Source organism: Cryptomeria japonica, chromosome 9, assembly GCF_030272615.1.
Source record: "Cryptomeria japonica chromosome 9, Sugi_1.0, whole genome shotgun sequence".
In the NCBI taxonomy this organism is placed as follows: domain Eukaryota; kingdom Viridiplantae; phylum Streptophyta; class Pinopsida; order Cupressales; family Cupressaceae; genus Cryptomeria; species Cryptomeria japonica.
In genome coordinates this window covers 683,134,829-683,162,733 of record NC_081413.1, presented here as the reverse complement: position 1 = coordinate 683,162,733, position 27,905 = coordinate 683,134,829, and the positions used below count along the sequence as shown (strand labels likewise).

At 38.3% G+C, this 27,905-nt stretch overlaps 1 protein-coding gene across 2 annotated transcripts in view; it reads right to left on the bottom strand.

The window, feature by feature from the left end:
* LOC131073972 (DExH-box ATP-dependent RNA helicase DExH14) overlaps positions 1-27,905 on the bottom strand; it is a 247,896-nt gene that overhangs the window by 75,957 nt on the left and 144,034 nt on the right. For both annotated transcript variants that reach the window (XR_009113014.2, XM_058010506.2), the window contains exons 23-24: positions 23,204-23,416; positions 22,920-23,075 (exon numbers count right to left, since the gene is read on the bottom strand). Coding sequence is in view for 1 of the 2 variants with exons in the window: in XM_058010506.2 (XP_057866489.2) it covers positions 22,920-23,075; positions 23,204-23,416 (369 nt within the window). In the remaining variant the exon portion in view is untranslated. The remainder of the gene's footprint in view (positions 1-22,919; positions 23,076-23,203; positions 23,417-27,905) is intronic.

The following is a 27,905-nucleotide window of genomic DNA, read 5'->3' as shown; positions in this document are numbered from 1 at the left end:
CAATATACACTGTTGAAATAAGGAACAATGTAAAAAATAAGAAAATGTCTATTCTAAAGAGAATGAAAAGTGAAATAAAATTCATAGAACTTTTCCCACGACACATTTGAAATCAGACATTAAAGAACAAAAAAAAAAACAGAATATCAACAAACACAAAAAGCTCTGCTTAAATACATGCGAATATGGGAATATTCAGATTTCCTTTGCGAAAAAGTGCTCCATCGAAAAGTGATGAGACTGGAGAATGGCAGGATGTCATTAGCAAAAGGGTGAGGAAAATTGCAAGGAAAAATCAATCACAGAAGAATCCTAATTACAGTTTCAGTAATCTGACTTCCCGACTGCGATATGAGAAATACCCTAGAAATATTTCATGGACGGCCAATCAAAGGCAGGAGCTAGCAGCGGAATTTTGTTCTACTGTATCTCTTCCTCTGCCGAAACTTGCAGGTTCCAAGAATAACAAGCAATATTTTGAACAGAGATTCGATAGTTATAACTTATAATAGACCTCAATGGGTTTATGAGAATGGTTGTTGGATAGACAAATGTGCTCCTTCTAATCAGGAGAACTTCTTCACAGCTAAAGTGGTGTAGGAGTACTTCATCAACAAGCTAATCATGCACCTGATGATGAAGATTAGGATCTTGGGATCATTTTGCAAATCTTTTGTTTGTGCATTTTCATCTATTTAATAAAGACCCCACCATGTAGACCCATGCCACTAATTAGGCAATTTGATGAGCCAATTAAGACAATGTGGTCAATAGGGGTAGTAGGATGTTTGTTTTTGTGTTTGATAGGTTTTAGGATGTTTTAGGAGTATTTGGTTGATCCAAGTGTGTGGATCCCAACCTTAGAGAGTTTGACAACTTTTTATGCAAAAATGCAACTTTTGAGTGCAAAAGTGCAACTTTTCAAAATGCGGTTGGGGGAAGCTTTTCAACGGCTCCAACCTCTTCCAAATTCGGTTGGCAACCGTTGGAGAGTTGTATAAACCTTGTGGACACAATTCCCAATGGGGCAATTGTTGTGGTTTGAAGTGATGAAGCAATAAAACACTGAAATACTGAAGTTTTTCCAGAAATTCCGAGTTTGCAGAGATTGTACATCTTTGACCGGCTTGAATCTGACAACACCATTCATGGAGTAGACGAAGAAATGAACTAGCTTTGATTTGGTGGTGACCTGAGGCTTTGATTGTTTTTGTGTATTGAGAAACCCTTGTTTTTCTGACTGTAACACAAGAAACCAGGGTTTAGTTAGGGTTTCGCCAAATAATGGCCATATCTTGCATCTCCTACACCTAGAAGTTCTTTCCTTTGGTGGAATGCAAGATTGATCACTGTACATTAAGGTTTTTATGGGTTTTTGCAGGGAAGACTTGGTTGTGAGGCGCTTGAAGTGAATCTAGGTATGCATCTCCATGTGACTACCTTAAGCAAAATTAGGACAGTCATCCTAAAATCTGATAGCGGTGGATTCCATGATAGCGGTGGATTCCAGGCGTGTAACCCTAGAATTAGAAGTTATTCACCATCCCCCACATGCTCATCAAGTTGGTTTTGCAGTTGGGATACTGGTAAAGGGGGTTGCTTTGTAAATCAGGCCTAATCGCCCTAATTAGGTCTCTAGGCTTCTACGGGGATCAGACCTTTAGGTTGCATATCTTGCCAATTCATTTTGGGGCTGAATGTAACTCTCAAAAGGGTATCTGGAATCGTGAGTAGTTTGTCAGTGTGTGTGGAAGATTTTGGAGTTAAAGGCAAAATACCGGTATAGGAGGGCTACTAGCCTAATGGGTAGGTTTCCAAAGGAGGTATAAGAAATTGATACCTAAGTCCAAAACCAATGCTTGGAATAGTTCTTAGATGTCATGTATAGGCCAAATTCAAAGTCCCTAAGAGCAGGAGTCACCGCTAAGACATGCTTGAGAAGTTGAAGCCTTTTACTCATCTTGAGTAGGTGTTAGGCTTGAGTAGTGGAGAGTAGTTCTTAAGTTCTTAACCTTAAGATGTGAAGCCCTTTCTTGTAGGGTCATTTTTGACTTTTGGAGGGCCAGACCCTAACCTTTTGGACTTGTCCTTAGGTGTAAGGAGGCCTCTACTTAAATACATGCGAATATGGGAATATTCAGATTTCCTTTGCGAACAAGTGCTCCATCAAAAAGTGATGAGACTGGAGAATGGCAGGATGTCATTAGCAAAAGGGTGACGAAAATTGCAAGGAAAAATCAATCACAGAAGAATCCTAATTACAGTTTCAATAATCCGACTTCCCGACTGCGATATGAGAAATACCCTAGAAATATTTCATGGATGGCCAATCAAAGGCAGGAGCCAGCAACGGAATTATGTTCTACTGTATCTCTTCCTCTGACGAAACTTGCAGGTTACAAGAATAAAAAGCAATATTTTGAAGAGAGATTGGATAGTTATAATCAAAGAAACGGGACTCGAACTCGGCTTGGACTCGGCAAGGCCGACTCGGACTCGAACTCGGACTCGAGACTCGGAGTCAAACTTGGCTTCAGACTCGGCTGGACTCAGAAAAGTGAAAAACTCAAGAAATTTAGAGATTTTTAAAGATTTTGGACCCCAGTCTATGTTTGGCCGAGTTTGGCTGAGACTGGCCGAGTCTAGCTGAGTCTGGCGAGTCTGGCCGAGTCCAGGCGAGTTTGGATCCCAGACTCGATCGAGTCCGAGTCCGAGTCTGTTGGACTCGCGGGGGGTGACTCGTACTCAGACTCGCCGAGTTTGGGCGATTTCTAGCGATTTTCGTTTCTCTGGTTATATTAGACCTCAATGGGTTTATGAGAATGGCCGTTGGATAGACAAATGTGCTCCTTCTAATCAGGAGAACTTCAAAGCTAAAGTTTCGAAGAGGAACTTATTTCCTAAACGCTATGGAAAGATGCTAAGGAAATTTAACCTTCCTGAAAGCAAGAATGGGGCTATTGCATAATTGTCTGCTGGATTCCGGAGCTTCAAGTAATGTAATGCCAAAGGCTATATGCGATAAATTGGGTCTCATTCCCATACAGACTAGTAAAAGAGTTACACAATTAGATAAGACAGAGGTACCTGTGATTGGAGAGTTAAACAATATTCATATGCAGTTGGCTGCGGATCCAAGAGTCCAGCACTTCATAGATATATCAGTTGTAGACATTCCAGACGAATATGGCATGCTCCTAAATCAAGATTGGTCAAGGAGATTGAATGGTTACTTTTCAACCGATTTCTCTCACATGTGGCTGCCATGGAGAGGTGTACCGAACTAGATCAAGATAGATGGTACCCCAAGATTAAGATTGATGATAATAGAATATGGGGAAAACAATGAAATTCTCTTCCTAGAAACAGATCTAGGAAATTATAGACCAAAAGTTGAAGAAGAGGTTTTGACGCTTCAAAACCTAGTTGAAAAGATAGAAGAAAATCATGAAACTGTGAATTCCACAGAAATTGTAGTAGAAAGTGATCATGAGGAAATTGATATGTTTGAAAGTTTCAGAGGATTTCTATTCAAGAATATCCAGCAGGGAGTTGAGTTAGGCAATCGTGCTCGCATTCAAAATTTATTGTTGCCTAATTGGTGCCGAATCCACGATACTGCTCATTCTGAATTTTCTTTAGCAATGTGCAAGGTAGCTTTGAATCAGATCCACAAGAGAATTCCTGAAATTCTGACACTTGAAGAAATTAAAGAGGCCTCTTCTAGGCCAAATGATGAAATTATAGAAGAAATACATGAGGAAGATCAAGTTTGGACATTGAGATTTGATGGTTCAAAGTCAAAGAAAGAATCAGGAGCCAGATTTGAATTGATAAGTCCCTCAAGGGAAACTTATTTGGCCTCCCATAGATTGCAGTTTCCATGTTCGAACAATGTTGCTGAGTATGAATCCTTAGTTCATGGATTGTTGTTATCCATTCAAAAGAAAGTGAAGATTTTACATGTGTTTGGAGATTCAGAGATTGTAGTAAGACAAGTGCGGAAGCAGTATGTCTGCCACGACAACAGATTGACAAAATACTGCAACAGCATATGGGATCTCATCGAGAGCTTTGATGCTTTCCATATCAAGTCAATATACAGATCACAGAATCAAGTGGCAAATGCGCTTGCACAGGCTGCTAGTTCCTTGCCACCCATTGCCATGGAAGGATTAAAGAAGTTTACAGTGGAACTCGCATCAGTTCCATCCATATTAGATAATGTCACCAATTTCCAAGTTTTTGAAGATGATAAGCATATATTGGATTTTTTGACAAATACAGATATTTTCCTGAGTCAGGTTATTGATGAAGAAAAAGCCGAAGAAGCAGAATATGATTAAGATGGTATCCTAAATTTGAAGACAAATTTCATTCCTAAGGGAATGATAGAGCTAGTAAGAATATTTGATAGAGATAAAATGAAGATAGAAAGATTGCGTGACTCAAGTGGAAGTGCCTGTAAAACGGTGAATTTGGGAAATGGCAAAGAAGTTAAGAATGTATTCATAGGGAAAACATGCACACCCAGTGAAAGGGAAGGCATATTAAAGAACATGAGAGATTTTCCCAATGTGATTGCATGGGATATGATGATTTGAAGACATATGATACATCAATCATTACACATACTATTCCCTTGAAATCAGACAGTAATCCATTTAGGCAGAGACAGAGGCCAATGAACCCTTTGCTGGAACCCCTTATATATCAAGAAGTGAACAAATTGTTATCAGCAAAGATTATCTTTCTTGTGCGACACTCAACGTGGGTCGCCAATCTGATCCCAATTAGAAAGAAGAGTGGAGAGATAAGGCTTTGTGTTGATTTTAGAAATTTGAATAAAGCGTCAGAAAAAGATAACTACCCTCTTCCATCATTGGATGAGGTTTTACAGATTGTGAATGGATCGCAGATGATGTCCTTTTTTGACAGATATTCAGTATACAATCAGGGGATGGTAGAATACGAAGATAGATTAAAGACAACCTTCACCACAAAGTGGGGTACATTTGCATACAGAAGGATGCCATTTGGCTTAATCAATGTTGGAGCCACATTCCAGAGAGCTATGGACATTGCATTTCAAGATTTAATTGGAAAATGCATCATTATTTACATGGATGACATTACAATTTTCTCAAGGAAAAGAGAAGATCACATTGAAGATTTGAGAAAGGTATTTCAAAGATGCAAAAAGTACGGGATATCCCTTAATCCCAAGAAATGCATATTCAGGGTTACAGAAGGTATATTGTTAGGACATATTATCTCGGAGAGAGGAATCTCCATTGATCCAAAAAGAGTTGAGGCTATATCTAAGATAAACCTCCCAAACAATAAGAAAGAACTGAAGTCCTTTGGTAAGGTTAATTTTGTGAGGAAATTTATCTCCGGATTTGCTGAGATAATACGACCATTGAATGAAATGTTGAAGAAAGAAGCTAAGATGGATTGGACGACAGAAACAAAGAAAGCATTTGAAGAAATCAAGTCCACCATCGTTGAGGCTCCTGTTTTGGTCAGTCCTAATTATGCAAGACCTTTTTATGTGTATTCATTCGCCTCAGAACATACTTGTGCTGCAGTCCTTACACAGAAGAATGAAGATAAAGATGAACATCCCATAGCATTTATGAGTGCACCGTTGAAAGATGTGGAGTTGAGATATCCGAACGTAGAAAAACAAGCTTATGCTTTGGTGAAAGCAATAAAGAAATTCAAACATTACATTTTGAGGACAAAAGTTCATGCCATTGTCCCAGATGCAACAGTTAAGATGCTCCTTATGCAGAATGAATTAGGAGAAAGAAGAGGAAAGTGGGTTGCCACTATCCAGAAGTACGACATTGAGATCCAACCAATGAGACTTGTTCGAGGTCAAGTCTTAGCGCAAACTCTAGCATTTGATGGACCCAGATTAGTCCAACAAGTCTATGCAATTGAGGATGTCACTCCAGATGAATAGTATAAAGATATTGTTTGCTATTTATTAAACCAGAGATGCCCCGCGCATATGGGCCCTGCTCAAAAGAGAGCATTAAAATTGAAGTGTCAACATTTTATGTTACAAGGCTCGGTTTTATACCAAAGAAATCATTAAGGAATATATTTGAGATGTGTTGGAAAGAATGAAGCTAAACAGATTGTGGAGCATTTTCACAACAGCTTTGGAACAGGTCATGGTGCAAGCTTGGCTACTACGCACCAAATTTTGAGAGCGGGCTATTACTGGCCTAATTTGTTCCGAGATAATCATGAACATGTGAAGACATGTCACACCTACCAGGTTGTTGCCGTTCGAGAGAAGAATCCAAACATGTCGTTGCAGCCCGTGATCGAGTCCAAACCTTCGCTATGTGGGGTATCGACTTCATTGGTATGATCAATCCACCTTACTCTGCGCAACACAGGTACATTCTAACCGCAACTAATTATTGTACTCGGTGGTCAGAAGCTCAAGCTTTGAAATTACGTACAACTGACGTTGTGATTAAATTTTTAGAGAACATCATTACCAGGTTTGGTTGTCCACATGCTATTGTTTGTGATAATGGTTCTTCCTTTACATCATTAAAATTTTCAAATTAGGCTTTTGAATATGGTATAACCCTTAAGTTTTCATCGAATTATTATCCTCAGGGTAATGGGTTAGCGGAATCAACGAATAAGAATTTGATGAGTGTGATTAAGAAATTGTTAGAGAAAAATCCGAAAGATTGGCACACACAATTGAGATTCGCCCTTTGGGCAGATAGAACGAGAGTTAAGAATTCATTGGGGGCATCCCCATATTTTCTGGTATATGGCCAAGAGCCTGTCTTCCCCGTACAACTGAGAATTCCTACATTGAGATTCATACAAGATTATATGGAGGGCGAACACAGAGTGCAAACGAGACTGACACAGTTGATGAATTTAGAAGAAAAAAGAGATAAAGCATTAGAGAATTTCGCCAAACATCAGGGCGTAGTTAAGAGATGGTTTGACAGACAAGCACATGTAAAAGCCTTTAGGATTTCTAACCTGGTGCTGTATTGGAACAAAGCCCATGAAAGAAGGGGAGATCACGACAAATTTGACAAACTATGGAAAGGCCCCTATCAGATTGCTGAGATACTGGGAGAGAATGCATTCAAGCTGAGAATCTTAACTGGTGAGGATGTTCTGTTGCCCGTCAATAGACAATTCCTCAAGCATTACTTCCAACCTTAGGTTTCGTTTGAAGCCTACCCCTTGTATCATAGTTAGAATAGGTCTGCATTGGTTTGCCTTAGTTTAGTTTTACTTTTGGTTCTACTTTGGTTTTTAGGTCGTCTTTGCTTAGGTACTGGTTCTGAGGGATATCCGCTTGTGATGTGGGAGTTGTTGTTAAGACACACTCTGCGTTTCACCAGGTTTTGTTTAGTCCATTTCTTGAGCGATACCTCATGAAGTTCTTCGAATTAGAGATTGTTTTTGTATAGTGTATCATAGGTTGAATCCGTATTTGACGAGATTGAAAAACTTTTATTGTGTTTTGACGCTGACATCATTTGACTATTATATTTTACACATTAATTTTATCTGAGTTATTATAAATTCTCAGGTGAAGCTGCGACTAGTGAAAAATCTTATATCCTGCTTCAGTGCCATTATAATTCTCGAACCCAAGTAAGTTAATTACTTACTAGCAAAATGAATTGACGGAATTTGAAAGTATGCAAAAAGCGAAATATCAAAAGAAAGAAATGCAAAGAAATGAAATACCTAAATTGGCTAGTGGGAATATGCGAGTAACTCCATCGGGGCTATAGACGCCTGGCCGGCAATGGAGCAATATTCGTGCGATTATAATTGGCCGCTTGCAAAGTATGGACATCTTACGTAGCTAGTCTCACTGGATCCTTTGACTTTACAATATTCTTGTGAAGGTAATGAATGCAATTGCACACACCTGGATAATCAATGACTAAGTAACTTCATACAATTCTTGGATTCCATCTTTTCAAATGTGTTTTTTGACCTTTCGCTATGTTATGCAAGGATTAATTGAAGATTCTAAGTGTTGGATTGAGCTTTGTTCTTGAAATGTTCTAGAACATTTCCTCAGGGGAGTCGCCAGATGTTGTGACCTTTTCACACATCGCCCCATTGCTAACGGGGACCCCCACTTTGTCGGCTTTCTGCGTTGTTAGGTTAGGGTTTTGGCTGCTTAGTGGGCAATTTTGTGTTTCCTGTGCCCGAGTCTCGGAGTTTTGATCATGCCTAGTGTCGTCTAGGGTTTTTTAAGTTATAGGATCAAGTTGCAAACGTTGATATTTTAATGATCCTAAGTTTTGTCTAAGTGTTTGACCATTTGAGCGTTAATGTGTTTTTAAACACGCGCATCAGTGATTTTAAAGTGCCAAGGTATTGCCAGACCTTTTGGAATTGTTTTCTCACTCCTAAAGTATTATTTAAGTTGGTTTCACACTTTATTCCAATATTTTCCTAGCGTTTTGCTCATATTTTTTAAAAATTTGCCTAAGTCCCGCTAAAATTTAATGTTCCTAAGTGATTTTGAGTGGTTAAAATGATAAAATCCTAAGGGAAATTCATATTCCAAGGGTTAAAGGATCAAATTCCATGCTAGAGGTGCTTTTCCCCTCACATTCCAGACTACCCAACCCATTCCCCCACTCAAAATCCACACTACACATGGGTTTCCCCTTAAATCCATACTGGCTACTATTTTCCCCCACTGTTTACGCATACCTGTATCGATTTTCCCCTGAAAGTGCTACAATTTCGCTAAGTGTCAGGATTTATCCCGACAGCCATCGATTTTCCACCAGGATATTTGTGACAAGTGATTGCGGATTTTTGTTTGGATGAATCGATTTTCCATTGGGTGCCTTTTGAAGAGTTTTGAGTTCGGATTCTCATCCAGACTGAGTTCGAAATTCCACCAGAGAGTATTTTTCCAAGTCAAGTGAGTTCAGAGTGTGGATTTTTCAATCCAGACTACCATCGATTTTCCCCCGGGGATTTTTTTGTGCATTTTTGATGAAGTTATGCATGGATTTTTATCCAAGCTAGGATCGATTTTCCCTTATGGGGAATTTTTGGCAATTTTAATGATTTTTAAAGGGATTTTTCAATCCCAACCTAAGTCGATTTTCCCCTGGAGGCTTAATTTTGATTTAAATTGCAATATTTTAATAAATAAGCCCCATTTAATTGCTTTTAAATAATGATTAACGATTATTTAAAATTTTAAAAGCAAAATTTAATAACTTGCAATAATCATTTAATATTTTAACCTTCTAGAAGCAAGTTAGGTTTTTACCAAGCAAGTATTTAAGCAAGTGTTTTATCCCACATTGCTTGTGTGGTGAAAGTAAGAGGTAAAAGCAAGTATAAGAGAGGAGCCTTAGCAATATTTTATTATTAAATCTGTCAGGTGTCTCCATGAAAGGCGATTTTTTTCCAAGTTGGGCGAATTTTAGCAAGTGATTGAAGTGAAGTGTTGGGTTGAGGATTCTTTACTCCTTTATTTTTTTCCAGCTTGCTGATCTATCCCCCTTCGCTGCCATTAAAGACCAATTCCAGAATTTCGATTTCTGCTAAGTTCGGCGATTTTTCCAAATTTGGCGATTTTTGGTGGAAAGTGGCGATTTTGTGTTTGGAGACTTGGGTGATATTTTCCTCCATTGTTTGCTTGTTGTTCCAGACCTCCGTTGTTGCAGATCCAGGCTACCATTGATGATATTTTCAGAATTTTAGTATGGCGCCATAGTTGGGAGAATTTCGATTTTGCTTGGAGAGTGGTTTGGTGCCACATTTTGATGATTTTTCATGCATGCCTGGTGGCTGCCATCATTTCCAGCCTATTGATTCGCTTCAAATCTGAGATTTGCTTCAGATTTGACCTCCATTAATGGCTGCCATTAATTTTCAGACTTAAGTTTTTAGTGCCCAGCCAATATTCAAGGATAAAGATGCTCCTCCAGAGTCGAGGATGGCTACAAAATGGAAGAACGTCAGCGACACCAACCTCGGACACATCAATCTGAGGGAATTCAAGAAGCGAATGTTTGGTTTGGACAACCTCGTGCCTACCATCATTGCGCGAAAGATGATGAAGAGCAGTATTGTGCATGTTGCTGGCTTCCTTCCCACCATGCAATGTAATGAACTAGTAGTCGAGTGTGCCAAACATTACAACCCCATCAGCAAGGACATTGTTGCACCTGATGGAAGGATACTGGCGAACATCAATGATGAGGCCATTAGAGACGCCTTCAAGATCCTGGAGTATCACAACGCAGTGTATATGGCAAAGGACGAAGCAGACAGTTTGTATCAGGACCACCTGGAAGAATATGACGCCATAGTTAACCATTCCTGGCTAGACAAGCCAAGGAAGGCCGCCTCCAAACTTCAAAGGAAGAGCCTAGTGCGAGCATACTTCAAGGAAGACATCGGAGATATGATCGTCCTACTCAACAGAATAATGGGAAGCCCTCAGGGAGCCCCATTCGAACCCTGGATGTATTATTTCATTAATGAAATAATCAATGGAGTAAAGATGATAGACTGGGCCAGGATGATTAGCGAGAACTTAGACAGCCAGCTAAGGAACCTAGAGAAGAATAGGACTTTCTTCATGAGTTCTTATCTGTTTTATTCCTTGGCCAGGACCTACAGGTACAGAGGTCTCACTTGTAGAGGAGAAGTAGGGAGCAAGGAGAACCAGTTTCCAATATATGATTGCTATCCTCAGCTCCACATGGAAGAGAAATTCCATTACAAAGAGTGAATGATACTTTCCTTATGCACATCACTCAGACATTGCAAAGCGGGCTGCACCAGAGACTCTCTCAAGAGTCTATGGACTTCATTAGCCGGTTTGGATGTTGGTACATCCAATACCCGAAGTTCACTTACCTCCGAATCCAGGGATTCTCCAGAACTCCATACAAGCTTCCAGCTTACCCTACCAACCGAGTGGTGTTACTCGAGGTTGTAAGACAATTGGAGGAGTATATCGTGATTCAAAGGGATAGGCAAAAGAAGGCAGGGACGCCCTCACTTACAATAGGCAATGGGCTGGAAACATCTCCGTCATCCCAAGCTTCTGCGACCGCTGAGAAGGAGCTAGCCTGGTATCCCCTCTATCAATACAAGACAAGAAGGAATTTCGATCCATTCCACAGGATAAAGAAGATCGAAGGAACGGCATTTGAGCACAAACCGGACCTAGAAGACTACTGGGCTAACGCAGCTGATAGCTTCGAGATCAGGAAGAGATTCTAGTCGAGAATTCCTTTGAGCATGGTGAGAGCAACAAAGGTATTCAAAGTTGTCGATCAAGTGGAAGAAAGCTTAGAGCTTCATCAGCTGAGCTTCGAAAAGATGAAAAAAGAAACCCCTAGTTTCGATAGATTGGACAAAGGGGGAGAAATCAGATCTAGCAGACCTCATGAGGTCGGTGGTTGAGTATTCAAGGTGGTGGACATCTGAAAAGACAAAGCAGTTGAAAGCCAAAGGTGTGACCCTGACCTACGAATCAATGGGAGTAGATGATAAGCTGTCCATCGATCCTTGTACCTCTGCCGGTGATGCCCAAAATCTAGAAAGCATTGGGTCTCGGAAGAGGAAGGAGTTAGTGGGGAGCTCGGTGAAAATCATAGGGAAGAAGATCATAGGAGAAAGAAGGGAGTCCAGCGAAGGCCAATCCATTCTAAGTGTCGCTTCTATCATGCCTAATCAGAATGCAGTTAAAGAACGGGAGTTGAACATCTGCATAGTTGATGATGAAGGGAGAATGCCTTCTCCTTCAGTTGAAGAAGTAATGAAGGAAGTTGTCCAAAGTCCAGACAGAGAGCAAATGGAAATACCTACAGTCTTCTTGGACGGTATACCAGCAAACCCAGGAAAGGCAGATGATGAATTTGACCATAATACTGTCGAGCAATTAACTGTCCCGGATTGGCTAAGTGAAAGAATAAAGACAAAGGTCCCCAAGGAGACCTGTTCTGAAGAGGTCACTACAGCATTTCTGGAGAGGGTGAATGAGCCCACTATAACTAAACCACCCAAGCCCGCCAGAAAGTTTTCCTTAATTCAAAGAGACAGTGTAGGGTTCAGGACAGTCCACATAGCAGTGCCCAAAGAAGGAAAGACTAGGGACAATGTCGCCGCAGATGATTACAAGGTCACTACCATAGAGCTGGGTAAGCCCACCCAACACCAAGAAGTCCAATATTTGGACGACTCTTGCAGTGTTCTAAAGGCAAGTCTAGCCCATGAAAAGGAAAAGAGGAAGAAGGTCGAAGAGGAGAACCAGCAGTGGAGAAGGTACGTTCTCCATCTTACCAAACCACTTGACCATGAGATCCTAGTTACTCCGCCACAGCCTCTTCAGCAGGGATCGATGAAGGATTATGATGATATGAAGGGCTCATACACTCAAGCAAAGGAGTGGATTTCAAACGCTTCGACGTGTGCTGACACACTAGTAGAGAATCTGGTATCGGCACATGACTCGGCCTTTTCCCTGATCAATCGTATTCAGGATCTAGCCATCAATTGGGAGGATATGACTGAAATTCAGAATGAAATACTTCCACACCTGAAGGTTATCTGAGGCTTGTCGAAGAGAAGCCTAGTGGAAGCAGGTATCATACAAACCGGAGACAGGTACGACTTTAGCACATGGTACTATGCCTTGGTCACTCAGATTGAAGTTCTAAAGAAATCCGAGACCAAGTGTTCAGAGACAGAGGAAAGTGTTAGAGAGATCCTGGGCAAGGTATTCCATGTGGCGTCAGAGATCTGGAAGAAGGAATGCATAACGGAGAAGCATCTGGAGGCAGAAAACCTAAGAGCCAGAATCCAATCTAGCTTCTTCAAGGATTTAGGGATGATTGACAAAGGCGATTTCTCAAGAATTGCAAATTTTCTCTTCATCGATGAAAATTCCCTCGCCCAAGCCATTGAGTGGGAGAGCATCCTCGCCACCTGTACCAATAATGTGGATATCATCGACTTCCCCATTAGCAGTTCGCCAAGTGTCGCCATGGAGGAGGTCAAGCTCATTGTGTCCAGATACGTCGAATCTCTGAAAGAGGAAAGTGGACACTTGCCACAGTCAAATTAGCAACTACACCACGTGTCACCCTCTTACTCATTTGAACTAGTAGTGTTTGGGGAAACCCTAATTAGGGTTTGTAGCTATCAATCTTGGCCCTTGATCACTGTTCGATCTCGGCCATCCATTGATTTGCGAAAAACAATATAAGGTTGCCTCCTCTCAGTTGGAGAGTGTGAGGTTTTTGATATATTGTTGCTTAAGGTCATTTCCAGTTAATATATTGCATGTGTGCTGCTTTGTAATCACTATTATTTGAGTGATTTGCATGGTTTCAATCTCCTCAACATCTAGTTAAAGTTAATATAGATTTACTTTCATTGTTGTTAATTTGAGTGAAGGATTTGATAAGTATCAATTGGTTGTGTATCTCCGCTCATACTTTTGGTAAATGGATGATTTCCATTCTACCATGAAAAGTTAGTCTGAGCCCATCCCATGTGCATCCCGATATCTCGATCATAAGCACAACCCACTGAAGATTGCACCAGCTTTGTGTAGTTGTCCCTAGTGTGGCGAAGCGAAGTTTGGTTTCTTGAGAGCACCCAGTTGACACCGTCTCCGGAATTCGTAGGATTAGATTAGCCTTCCTAACCCTATCTCTTTTCTCCTTTCTTTTGAAAGTCTAAATCCTTAGAAAATCCCAAAAAAGAGAGAATAGCCTAAAATTGCCAAATCCATCTAAGTCTAGCAGTTCAAGATAGTTGTTAAACGTAAGTCCCCCTTGAGATTTTCAGCATACACTACCCAAGAAGCTATTCCACTAAAGTCGCTTGTTCGCACATATAGACCTTGGAATCAATAGTGATTTTTCAGGAGAGGATAGAATGCCTTCGGGTATCCTATCCTAATGTTTGGTAGATGATAAAACAGACACCAACAGGACTGTCAAGGCTCTAAGGGAGCATGAAAGATTAAAGAAACGACTACAAGAGGTGATGAACAATGTTGATACCATGACACCTGAAGAGAGAGCAGAAGGAACAGCATACTTGAAGGAACATGACAGATATGCAGATGTGTTGAACAAGGACCTCCAAGCACTGGATGATGGAAGCACCTCACGAATGCCAACAATCTACAAGGAGGGGGAATTGATATCGTTGGAACAATGGCGGAATGAACTTGGTAGCATCATGGAGCGAGCCATTTCAAGATTGGATCGGGATAAAGATTTGGCCCCTTTTGTCAACCAGATAATCTTTGAGTACATTTCATTAGGGGGAGAATTGAAGAAACATAACATTGATATCAAACGCTACAGAGAGGATGATTACATAATTACATAAATCATTTGGGAATGCTTAATATATTTTTATTTAACTTTGCTAAGAACATACAACCTGGTTGTTAATGTTGGGAAGGGACATGACTTTTCGTAAAAGATAGTTTTTGTTCTCATATATATGAGAGGTTTTTTGTAAAAAGAAAGATATTCAGAAATAGATGTATGATATACTCTGGTAGTTTTTGTAACTTTAGAAACTCTATCAATATAATCAGTTGTTTTTTCCTTTACATATGTGTTGTGAGTTGTTTATTTCAATTGGCACTTGTTTTGTGATATTGTCTCATAGAAGATAAGGTTGCTTGTATCTTCCTAGTGAAGTTTATTTTCCTATTGCTATTAATTTGAATAAAAGGCATACTTGTGGATTGTAATTGTTCCTTGTAAGTCTTCCTTGAATGGTCTCTTAAAGTAAGGGTTAAATTCATTCGAGCAAATTATAGCATAGCACTATTAAAACGGATCTTTTTGAGGAAAGGTAACTCACAAATCTACCTGGGGGTGATTTAGAAATTGTCTCATAGAAGCATACATTAAGTCCTGCTGAAGTAATAGACTCTGTGGCCCAAACAGGAAAGGCACTAATCATTCATAAAAACCTTTTTACCATATCAATTACTTTTACTTTAAATCAATAGGAATAGTTAAGTAGGATATGTATAGAATCAATTAGCAATAGTGTATACATATAAATTTCAAGCACAAAGATCGAATAACTTTCACAACAACAATCTTGAATTCATCTAAAAGCCACCTATCCTAGGAACCTATGCCATTCTAAGATAGGGAAAAATTTAGATCAAGATACTCAATCTGCTATAAAAAGCATTAGTCATCAAAAGTTACTAACGAATAGGTATACCCGCCTAGGTCTTGTAGAGCCTAAAGTGAGGGAGTTAGTAACCAAACAGGTTCACTCTATAAGTTGGCCAAGTCAATTGGAGGGTTTGATCATAGGAGTTGGCATTTCCTTAGAACTTGTCCAATCTGTTGATTTGAGATCCAACACTATGAATCCAATCTTCCACAAGTGTACCAAACATGTGGAGCTTCATTGTCATTTCATCCAATAACTTGTAGAGGATGAATCAGTGATGTTGCAATATTGTCCAACTAAAGATCAAACCACAAATGTTCTTACCAAGTCATGGACTCCTAAAAAATATGTGAAATTTTGAGATAAACTTGGTGTAGTGAGTAGATTGACCATTGAGGGAGGGTATTAAAGTAATATTGTAATATTAAGTTTATAATGGTAAATTAAATATTTAGGATAGACTTTACGAATATTCTTTATTCTTTTAGTTAAGCTTTGGATTCGGAGGTAAGTGAACTTCGAGTATTGGATGTACCAACATCCAAACCGACTGATGAAGTCCATAGACTCTTGAGAGAGTCTCTGGTGCAGCCCACCTTGCAATGTCCGAGTGATGTGCATAAGGAAAGTATCATTCACTCTTTTGAAATGGAATTTCTCTTCCATGTGGAGCTAGGGATAGCAATCATACACTGGAAACTGGTTCTCCTTGTTCCCTACTTCTCCTCTACAAGTGAGACCTCTGTATCTGTAGGTCCTGGCCAAGGAATAAAACAGATAAGAACTCATGAAGAAAGTCCTATTCATCTCTAGGTTCCTCAACTGGCTGTCTAGGTTGTCGTTGATCATCCTAGCCCAGTCTATCATTTTTACTCCATTGATTATTTCATTAATGAAATAATACATCCAGGGTTCGAATGGAGCTCCCTGAGGGTTTCCCATTATTCTATTGAGTAGGACGATCATGTCTCCAATGTCTTCCTTGAAGTATGCTCGCACTAGGCTCTTCCTCTGAAGTTTGGAGGTGCCCTTCCTTGGCTTGTCTAGCCAGGAATGGTTAACTATGGCATCATATTCCTCCTAGTGGTCCTGATACAGACCGTCAACTTCATCCTTTGTCATATACACTGTGTTGTGATACTCTGGGATCCTAAAGGCCTCTCTGATGGCCTCATCATTGATGTTCACCAATACCCTTCCATCAGGTGCAACAATGTCTTTACTGATGGGGTTGTAGTGTTTGGCACATTCGACTACCAGTTCATTGCATTGCATTGCATGGTAGGAAGGAAGCCAGCAGCATGCACGATGCCACTCTCATCATCTTTTGCGTAATGGTTGTAGGCACAAAGTTGTCCAGACCAAACATTCGCTTCTTAAATTCCCTCAGATTAATGTGTCTGAGGTCGGCGTCGCTGACGTTCTTCCATTTTTAAGTCATCCTCGACTCCAGAGGAGCATCTTTATCCACTTGAAATTTCATAATGTTTAGGACCTACAAACAAACAATGAAATTTTAAATTTAGAAAATAATTTGCAAAATTTCGAAAAAAATAACGAGGATGCGAAATGGCTAAGTGTCGGAAAATTTCATCTTATACTTAGTCATGAAAACTTGAAATCTCATTTGAAAAACCTTTCAATCCCAAGGATGATCGTGATCGTCAATCAACACTGAGCGTCATAACCTTAAAAAAAAAAATTTTTTTTTTTAGCCAAAACAAATGATTTTCTTTCTCCAAAATTTTCAAAAAATCATTTATTAAATTCTAGAAAATATTCAGAAAAAATCCATAAATCTGTATCATGAATTTAGTTTCACCTTCGAATGGGTAGAAGTAGGGCTAGAATTCTCTCAAGAACACTCAGAAAATTCAGAAAGGGTTAAATAATTCTTCTTCATACTAGTTGTCTTTCTCCAAAAATCTGTGAAACTTTTGCCAAAAAAGGTTATCCAACTTCCGGCAATATCAAAAACTTTCTCCAGATGATCTTCAAACTGAAATACTTTACTAAGCTCTCCTTAGTAACTTCAAACTTCTTGGTGTGGAAATGAAGTTTAGAATGAAGTATTTGTAAATAAGGTTAAATCCTCAATTAGAAACACTTAAAATCTTCCAACTCATACTTCTAATTTTAACTTGATTCTTTTAGGATAGTGTTATCATGTTTCCAAGTTTTAAGAAAATATCTTTAAAAAAAACTTTCCATTTTGATTATAGGTTGGAAATATTTACTAATCTTCCAATATCCTCTTCTACAAAGAAAAAAAACTTTCCATTTTGATTTAAGTTTGAAAATATCCAATAATCCTCAAATATTCTCTTTCAAAAAGAAAAAAACTTTCCATTTTGATTTAAGTTTGAAAATCTTTAATAATCCTCCAATATTCTCTTTCAAAACTTTCTATTTTGGATTTAGGTTTTGAAATCTTGGAGGATCTTTATGACATCACTTGCATTTTTGTTGATTTTGTTTGACTTTCATGTGTAGGCGGACTTTTGAAGACTCACCTTCATCTTCTTCAAGCTTTGGCAGACTTTTGGAAGCTTACCTTCATCTTCTTCAAGCTTTGGCTAACATTCGGAAGCTTACCTCCACCAAGGCGGGCTTTGAAGGCTCCAATATGCTTGGAGGGCGGAGTTTAGACTTGGCTTCTATCATGGCGGACTTCTTTGAAGGCCTCCCTTGGGCGGACTTTGGTGAGTCCTCTACCTTGAGCGGACTTCGAAGGCCTTTCCTCATGGGCGGACTTTGGAGACTCTTCCTACCTTGTTGCTTGCCAAGGCGAACTTCTAGATAACCCTTCATCAAGACTTGAATGCTTAGGGCGGACTTTTCATATGGCTCTTCTTCCATGTCTTAGCATCTTGGGCGGAGTTTGAGGACTTCTCCAACATGGGCGGACTTTAGAGATGGCACCAAGGAACTAGGATAGGGCGGAGTTTTAGGTGTTGGCCACCAAGGCTTCTCCAAAGCATGGAGAAGTTTTGATACCCCATTTCCTTGGTCTTCTTGACCTATGGCGGACTTTAGAGACTCCTCTATATGTCAGGCTTTAGGCTATACCCCTTCATCACTTATCCAAGACATGGCGGACTTCCTTGATGTGACCCCAAGGCATAGGGCGGAGTTTAGACAAGGCTCCCACATGGCAGACTTTGGAGGGCATTCCTTTATGGCGGACTTCGGAGTGTTGCCCTTCAACATGGTAGGATAGGGCAGAGTTTCAAGAACTTTCCCAAGGTATGGCGGACTTTGAGAACCCCTCTTCATGACTTATCCAAGACATGGCGGACTTCCTTGATGTGACCCCAAGGCATAGGGCGGAGTTTGTTGATGACTCTTTCACCTTCACACACCTTCCTTCTAAGGCGAACTTTTGCTTAGGCTTCCATATGGCAGACTTTCCACACCTGTCATGACATTCAACCTTATCCATTAGCCATACTTTAGACAATTTTGGAAAATTTCAAAATTTCACATTTTAACCAAAATTAACCAGATTAACCTGAAATTTGAAATCCATATTTAGGCAAACCATTTGAAGCGATACAACCCCTAAAATGTAGGGAACTAGCTTTTTAGGTCAAAACTTGGAATTTTTGGGTCCCGGTCAAAGCTGGTCAGTGGTGCTAATGCAAACCCTAGATTCCCATCCCAAAAAAGCAAAAAGCAGGTATCCCTAAAAAATAGGGAAAACTTTCTAAAAATAGCCATACCAGGGATCGGGCTGAAAATGCCAAAAACGAAACTTCCTAAAAAAATAGGAAAAAAGCAAAAAAGCAGACTTTCTAAAAATAGAAAGTTGTCTGAATTCGTCCAAATCAATTGCGATCTTCGTCCTCCGGCTTGTCTAAGCACTCTGGCGGTGTTTGTACTCTGGAATCACATGATTTGCAAAAATTAACTTTCAATCATCAGGGCCTAAACTGCTCAAAACTAGGCAAGGCTTGGTAAAACTGAAGCGGAAGGTCATAGGACACTAACAAAACCCTAGAAAGCAGGAAAAGAGAGGGTCCCCATTTGCAATGGGGCGATGTGTGAAAAAGGTCACAAGTTCTTATGCCCTCCTTTCTTAGTTGTCAATCTTATCCTTTATGCATAAATCGTTTTTATCTCTTATTTCAAGGAGACTTTCACTCCTTTGTTAATATCAAATATCTTGGTAATCATTCTCTGTTTTTATTTTTTGTAATAGGAAGGACACACTGGACTTGAAACAACTTGCTATTCATCTTTTCTCCCATAGTTAGTTCCTCTGTTGTCAAAAGGAATTGTTCCTGTTGGCATTTGTCATTGATGTCAACTAGATTCAGTTTGGCAGTCAGCCTTATACATACAGATGGTATTAACAGTGATATACATCCTTGAAATGTGTTATACTATTTGCTGTTAAATATTGGTTTGCAGAAATAAATGCAGAGATATATTAACTTATAAGACCTGTACGTGATTAATGAGATTGAACTATTTTTTATGTATTTGTTCTCTGTGTTGGGTTTGAACTTCTCTTCCCACAAGCAAATTTGGAATATACATATATACACTTGTTTGCAATCAACTTTTTGATGTCTGAACTAAGCCTGTGTATCAGAGAAATGAATAATCAGATATCTGCATCATATTAAAATAAGTCTTATGGTTACTTGCAACTGGAGCAGTTATAACTTCTTCATTTGTTGAGATTAAATAATCTATTTGTTAGTGGGACAGTTATAACTGGCAACCGATTTGTGGAGGTTATGTTTGATGGAACATTTATTTTTGATTTTGAGTCTTGCCTTTCATCGATATAGACTTTTATAAAAAAGAAGACATCATAATGAAAAGAAACATGATGGAATAGAAGTTGGGACAGTTGACAGTTGTCAGTTATAGTTGGTTGCAACTTATCAGTAGCTTATTAACAGATTGCAGTTGGCCGGTTCACTTCATATATTTTATTTATACATTCCTTTATTGAAAAATGTTTTGGGAATGTGGAGACTTGATATGTTGAGACATGGACCAGCTAGGACTCGAACCTAGGACCTTCCATACGCTGTTGGAGTGCTCTACCACTGAGCTACTGGCCCCTCTTGGACCAGTCCATCGTCGGTCTGGGTGTGGCTTATTTCCAACACCAACACCCCCCCTTAAGCCACACCTCTCGTGTGTTTGGAGCTCCTAGCCTGGACCTGGCTCTGATACCATGTTGAGACATGGACCAGCTAGGACTCGAACCTAGGACCTTCCATATGCTGCTGTAGTGCTCTACCACTGAGCTACTGGCCCCTCTTGGACCAGTCCATCGTCGGTCCGGGTGTGGCTTATTTCCAACACCAACACGATAGAAAGAGTATGTTAGTATTTTAAAAGATTTTTGTGAAAAAATAAGTGCTGGAGATGTGAGAGAAAAAACCATGTATATGAATGCTGACTGATATTAAGTCATAAAACTTTAGGTAAACAGTGAATTCTAATACTGAAATGAAAAGCATCTTGGCATTCAATAAAAGTGTACAAAGTGAAAAGAGGAGAACAAATCACAAATAGGAGACGTGAAGGGTAACATTCCAGATTTCGGTGACTTAGATGTAGGTTTGAGATTTATCTCAATATATCCAGGTATTCACATTGTATTTGATTCAGGCATTACTCTTGAATTATGACAGAGTTTAAATGGTTCAGTCATTACTCTCAGACATGCAGAATTACTTTGAGGATCTCAAATGATAAATCAGTCTCTTTTGGCAAATTCTTAAAAATATTTGGCATTTGTTATGTTACAGATTTCTATTGATATTGGAAATATCTGTTCTCAGATATGCAGTGTTGATTGAAGTGATTTGCAGATCTCACTCCGTATTTAAGCATACAGAGATACATTAATTTCAGTGCAGATCTAATTCAGATTCAGAACATTCTTCTGTGCAGATTTGTTTCAGATATACAGAGGCATCTTGACAATGTCATTTCATCGGCATATCTTTTAATTAAAACATGTGCATTCTGTGAGTTGTATGCAGAGATACAGTTGTATTTGATATTCAGATTGGTACAAAAACTTACAGTTTATTTTGAATTCAGAAAAAGGATATTGGTTATTGTTTCAATTTGTAATTGATTGAAGTCTATTTGTATATCCTTTGGGTTGGTGCCATAAGGATTCTGAGTTGGTGCTCAGATTGTGGAGTTAGGGCATTGAAAGAGTTGGTAATCTTAAAATAGGGGTTTGGCGACTCCTTAGGGTTGGAGCCCTTAAAGATTGTAATTGATTTTTAACTGTGAGGCTGGATTAGGACAGTACATCATAGCAGCGTTACTCACCGTGGTTTTTCCCATCTTAGGTTTCCACGTCAAATCTTGTGCAGTTGTTTGTTGTGTGGTTGCTTTGCATTGTTATTTCAGTTTCAGTTTAAAAGCAATTTTACAAAAGAATTTAATTGATCAAAAAGTTTTAAGTTTCATTTACTACTGATTCACTCTCCCCCCAACCCCCGCCCCCATCTCAGTAGTAAACCTGTGTTCTACAGTTCCACCTATAGTTTCATTTACTCAATCAAGAGGAACAGGCTTACCTCTAAACAAACAAACAAAAATAGTTGCAATTCATAGTGCATTGAGACTTCAAGATCAACAAACTTTAGAGAATTGATAAAGGCTGAGTAGCATGTTGGTATGTTGATCCTAACGATGTAAGGCAAATTGACGAGGAGGAGATGCAACTGAGAATCTGAGATTGCTCGAGATTCCACCGGGTGAATCATAAATTCAGCCAGAGAGTAATACAAACTCTTCATATTTGATATTGATACCCCAGATGAGGCATAATTGTGTTTTGATGTTTGACTGTTGAAACTTGAATTTAAACTTAAAATTTTAATTTTAATTTCTAAACTTCAAAAAATTTAAACAATCAAATACTGCTGCTATGCTATTGTCATCATTGAACTGCTTTTCTACTACTGAAAAACTACTAGAATACTGCTATCATAGTTAAATTGTATTGCTCTTATACTGCTGTCATGATGAAATTTGAGTATCTCCCTTCATCTCTACAGTTCTACTACTGTTATTGCTGGTTATACTACTGGTATAAAGTTATAAAAGCAAGGTTGCTTTAATACTTTTAGAAATCTCTCTCTCTCTCTCTCTCTCTCTCTCTCTCTCTCTGTGGCAAGAATTAAAATTGTCATAAATTTAAAAAGTTAATCTCTGATAATGATTGTTCAAGTGGCTAGAAAATTTAGATATAAAGACATCATAGGTAGACAACCAATATCTGCAATACTATTTTAGGTATACATATGACTAACTGAGTATACAAAATAATGCAACCACGCATCAGTAGTTTTGCATTAAAACACTTCACATTTAAAACAACTTTGAAAATTGAATACTATACTCTATTAAAACATATCAGTTGAATTATGCCAATATTGGCTAGAATTGAAATTCTCATATTTTATAAAACATAGTCCTTGGTCAATGATGGCTAGCAAAGTGGTTAGGAAAATTAAATAAAACGACATTATTGATAAACAACCAATATTTGCAATGCTCCTTCAACCATAAATATGAATGACTAAGGACACATAATCCAACAATGCATTGACAGTTTGACATTAGTACAATATACTTTGACAACTAAAATGACATTGAAAGTTAATAGTATACCCTCAAAATAGAGAACTATCCCAGCAGTATACCTGTATCAAAATAGAAATTTTCCCATATTTGTCTTCAGGGCCTCCACGCACATACAAGGGGCATGAACTGCGACATAATGTTTCAAGTTCAAAAAGCTCCTCTTCTCTAACCATGATATTCTCAAACTCAGATGAATGAGCCACAAGGTTTATAAGCTGCATAAATTAAAGGGAACATGTGGGAACATGTTAGCAATACAAAACACTTTGTCTAAGTATAAATATAATAATGTGTTTTCTGAAAACGAAAGAGAATGCAAACTCAAACTAAAGAGAATACAAACCTCACTCTCATTCATATGTTGTTTTAACATCTCATTATAAGTCTCAACACTTGTGTATTTAATGTAGAAGTGGCTAGCTATACGACCCAGTTCTGTGCCATAAAAATTGCCACTCTTCTCATCAAATCTAATCATTTTTGCTTTGTCCAAAGCACGAGCAGCATCTGCAATAAATGCCCTCTGTTTTGAAGTTAATGAAGGATCTGCAACAACCTGCTCAGCAAATAAAGTCAGAGATTCTGGCTGACAACAGGCCATCCATAAACATTCCTTACCATGGCCTCTTGACAAACAATCAGACTCATAAAATGAAATTTGCAATCGAAGATATCCTTCTAGTTATCACCCAATGAATTTAAAACAGCAGTCCTGTGCATTTAAAGAGGGAAACAACATCAAATTGAATCTATCCAAATTACTACAGTAGACTGAATATACATAACTTGCAATAACTCTACAAGTATAATAGACAAGATTTAGTGTCCTCCCAAAAGGGGACATTGCAGGATTGATCCTAGAGTGCCTCAAGAAGGACGATAGCTTTCACAAAGGAGATTTAATCGTCTAAGGTAAGCATTTAACCCTATTCTCTACTCTTTTAACAATTTTTTTCAAAATTTTGATGAATTTTTTGAACTTTTTTTTTCCTTAAGGAAAGAGAAACAAGTTCTACTATTTCTTATAATGTTTTTTAATACTTTCATCAGCCTGTTCATAGAGTAAGCTTGCATTTATTTATTTTATTTTTTTCTAATTTAGAACTGTGTAATTTCTTATAATAGCAAAGAATGGCAAGTAGTTCAAGTTCAATGGCTGGGGATGCAAACCAAAGATTTATAATTGATAAAGGATCTCCTCTATGGAGACATACTACAATGCCTGAACAACTTCTAGGAGGTAGGCGATATCTTTGGAATTGTAATTATTGTAAAACCATTTATAGGAGCTCGTATTATCAAGTGAAACTTCACATTTGTGGCGCTTTTAGGAAAGGGACTAAAATGTGTGAAGGGCTAGATAAGAAGGGGTTGTCTGCCACACAAATAGCGGCACTCATTAGAGAACAAGAAGAAGTTGATGGTATGGCAGAAAGAGAAAAACTAGATCTCATCCTTCCGCAAACAAAAAAGCAATGACTTTACCCATAGATAGTCAATCAATAATGGCCTCCCATCATCCTTTCTTGGAGATACTCTCTATGCAAGCTAAAGTAGAAAATCCCAATCTTTCCTATAAAAGAAGCCCATTGGACAAAGCATTTAAAATGGAAGTAAGAGATATTGCAAAGCAAAAAATTGTGTATGAAAAGGTGCACACTATCTTATTGGAAAGAGAAGCATTTTGTAGAGACATCACTCAAACCGATTAAAAATTCTTGGGTGGAATCAAGAGTTTCTATTGTTTCCGATGGATAGAAAGATTGCAAAAACTGTCTATTCATAAATGTTATTGAAGTGTCCCCCAAAGAGGCAATGTTTCTAAGGGCACTTGATTGTGAGGACCAAGTCAAAGATGCAAAGTTCATTTCCAAAATCCTCATTGAGTCCATATAGATGGTGGGTAATGAAAATGTTGTCCAAATCATTACAAACAATGCAAACTTTTGCAGGTTTGAATGTGCTTTGGCTGAGCAAAGATATGAGCACATTTTTCAGACACCATGCATCGTACATTCCCTTAACTTGGTGATGCAAGCAATTGCACTCAAATAGAGTGGGTGAAACAAATATACCAAGAGGGTGAGGAGATACAAATCATTTTTCATTTTTATATTCAACTTTCTTATAATGCATTCTTCATTTTTTTTATCATGTCAAACTCATTCAGTTCCACGGTCGATACAAGTCCTAATGTCAAATTCAGTGAATCAAGGATGCAAGGTTGACTCACACACACTGCCTGACATTGGAATTCAATAAGCCGTTATTCTTAATTTCAACAATTATAGGATTGCAACAATGACTTTTATTTTTACAATATACCTGAAAGCAAATAGAAAATAAAAATATTTGTAGGCAAGCATTTTTGTTTTTAGAAAATCAAAAGTATCGTATCTTACTTGGAAGACAAAGCCAAAGGAGCCTTCAATTTTCTCTAAATAGATGTGAACAACATTATCCAGCATGGAATGAAAGACACACTCGAAATAACACATTTATAGCCTACCTTGGAAGAAAGTAGTAGATTATTTGACACCACGTGTATCTTGCTTCTTGGCAACAAGATTCATCTCTTGAAAAGAAGATCAAAAAATTCTCTCAAGTAGTCAATGAATGATGAAGGCGACATATCAAAATAGGCTTCACAAAGAGTAGGAAGAAGACATACCAACAACAGTAAATGTTTTGATTTCCAAGCTTGATGTGAGAGAACACTATCTCATATAAAAGGGTAAGAGATGTAAAGTTATTTCAATTTCAATTAAAGAACAAGTTATGAACTATGTATACTATAAATGTATATGAGAAATTATGTTGATGGCTAATAATTCTGATTTTATCTGCAGGTCTGAAAGAGAGAGATCATTTTATGTTTTCTATGTCTCCTCCAAATGAATTCAATTGGTATATATATTATTTAGGCAACCGGTCAATTGGTGTATTGACCGGTCATGCCTTTTAGGCATGACCGATCAATGCACCCATTGATCGGTGCCTTTGTAATTATACCATTAACACAATGCTGATTATCGGTTCAAAACCTTGATAGCATATTGTAATATAATATAATGACTGATCAATATAATGAATCGGTTCATGTATGTAATCCAACCGGTGCAGTTGATAACCACTGTTAATTCCAAATGAAGCGGTGTATGTATTAAGCCCGATAACAAATATGCCCGATGATTAAGCCCGATAACAGATGTGGATCGGTGCCAATAGTTATGCACCCGATAGCAAGTATGTATCGGCTAATAACCCGATAACTTATAGCATTTAATATGCTATCGGGTTAATACCCTGATAGCATATTAATGCCAATTAATAATTGACATTAATATGCTATCGGGTTGTTAGCCCGATAGCATAATGCTAAGCAATGTTTGTACAATCCGATAATCATATGCAATATAAGTTAGACATGAAGCATGTAAATAACAGAACAAGGAAGGTTAGAAATATCTTATCTTGCATAAGCTACCATGCATTAACACTCCCTCTTCGCTTTGGAAGATAGATAAGGAAACCTGCATCACATTTCCTTTTCATAACTAAGATAATGTCAATCAACAAAAATCATTTATACATGAGAAGTACCATCAAGACATATGATACAAAATAGAAGAACATCACCTGAGTATGTGACATAAAGTATTATTTTAACATGTGATAAAAGTAAGAGAATCATCACCTGATCATGTGAGAAATCACCAAAACATGTGATTTGTAAGATTCATCAAGATATCATCTAACACGTGATATTAGTATTGCCTAACACGCAATACTTAAGGATAAGTCTATGAGAAAGGTTAGTTTCTCATCATATCCAAGTTGTGATAAGTGCAATAACATTTATAAATGTTTATCACAACATAGTCATGGCAAATCCATAACTTACCAGAGATCCAATCATGATCAATGGTTGAGCTATCACCTACACGTGATATCAGTATTGCCTAACACGCAATACAAGGATAACCATATGAGAAGTGCTTAAGTTCTCATTATATCCAAATTGTGATAATGCAATAACATTTGTGCAAATATTGTATCACAACATGGTCATGGCACATCCATGACTTACCAGTGATCCAACATGATTACTGGTTTGACTATCATAAGATCGTCACCTTATGATGTCTACATACAAGTGTTCAGTATCTGAGAGATCATCACCTCTTAGATATGAACACAGGTGGCAAGGAGCCAAGAGATAGTCCAGACATGACAAAGAAGTTTACACATTAAACATCTTAAATATATGTAAGTATAGATTACAAAGCAGATTACCTTTCTATCATACCTAAACCCTTTCTGAAGTGATCAACCTTCACTCTGGAAAGTGGTTTGGTCAGAATATCTGTAGTCTGATCTCCTGTACACACATATTCTAACTTTATCACATTCCTGTCAACCATATCTCGTACATAGTGATATGGAATCTCAATATGTTTGGACCTGTCATGAAATACTGGATTTACAGAAAGTTTTATACAGCTTTGATTATCACATTGAATGACTGTAGGTTTCATAGGTTCTCCAAATAATCCCACGAGCAATTTCCTTAGCCATACTGCTTCTCGAGTAGCCATTGAAGTTGCAATATACTCAACCTCTGTGGAACTCTGAGCTACTGAAGATTGTTTTTTGCTGATCCAGGATATCATGGCTGACCCTAAACTGAAGCAACACCCTGAAGTGCTCTTTCTGTCAGTCACACTGCCAGCCCAATCTGAATCTGTAAATCCATGTAGATCTATGTCAACCTTTTCATATTTAAGACCAAGCTTTAGGGTACCTTGTAGATATCTCATTATATGCTTTACTGCAACCAGGTGTATCTCCTTAGGTTCACACATGAACTGACTTAAGGCATTAACAGCATAGCAGATATCTGGCCTTGTATTTACTAGATACATCAGGGATCCAATCATCTGCCTGTATTGAGTGGGGTCAGTAGGTCTTGATTCTGCTGCTGCTTCTTTAAGTTTATGGAAGTTGGTTTCCATAGGAGAGGTCATGGGTCTACAGTTTAGCAT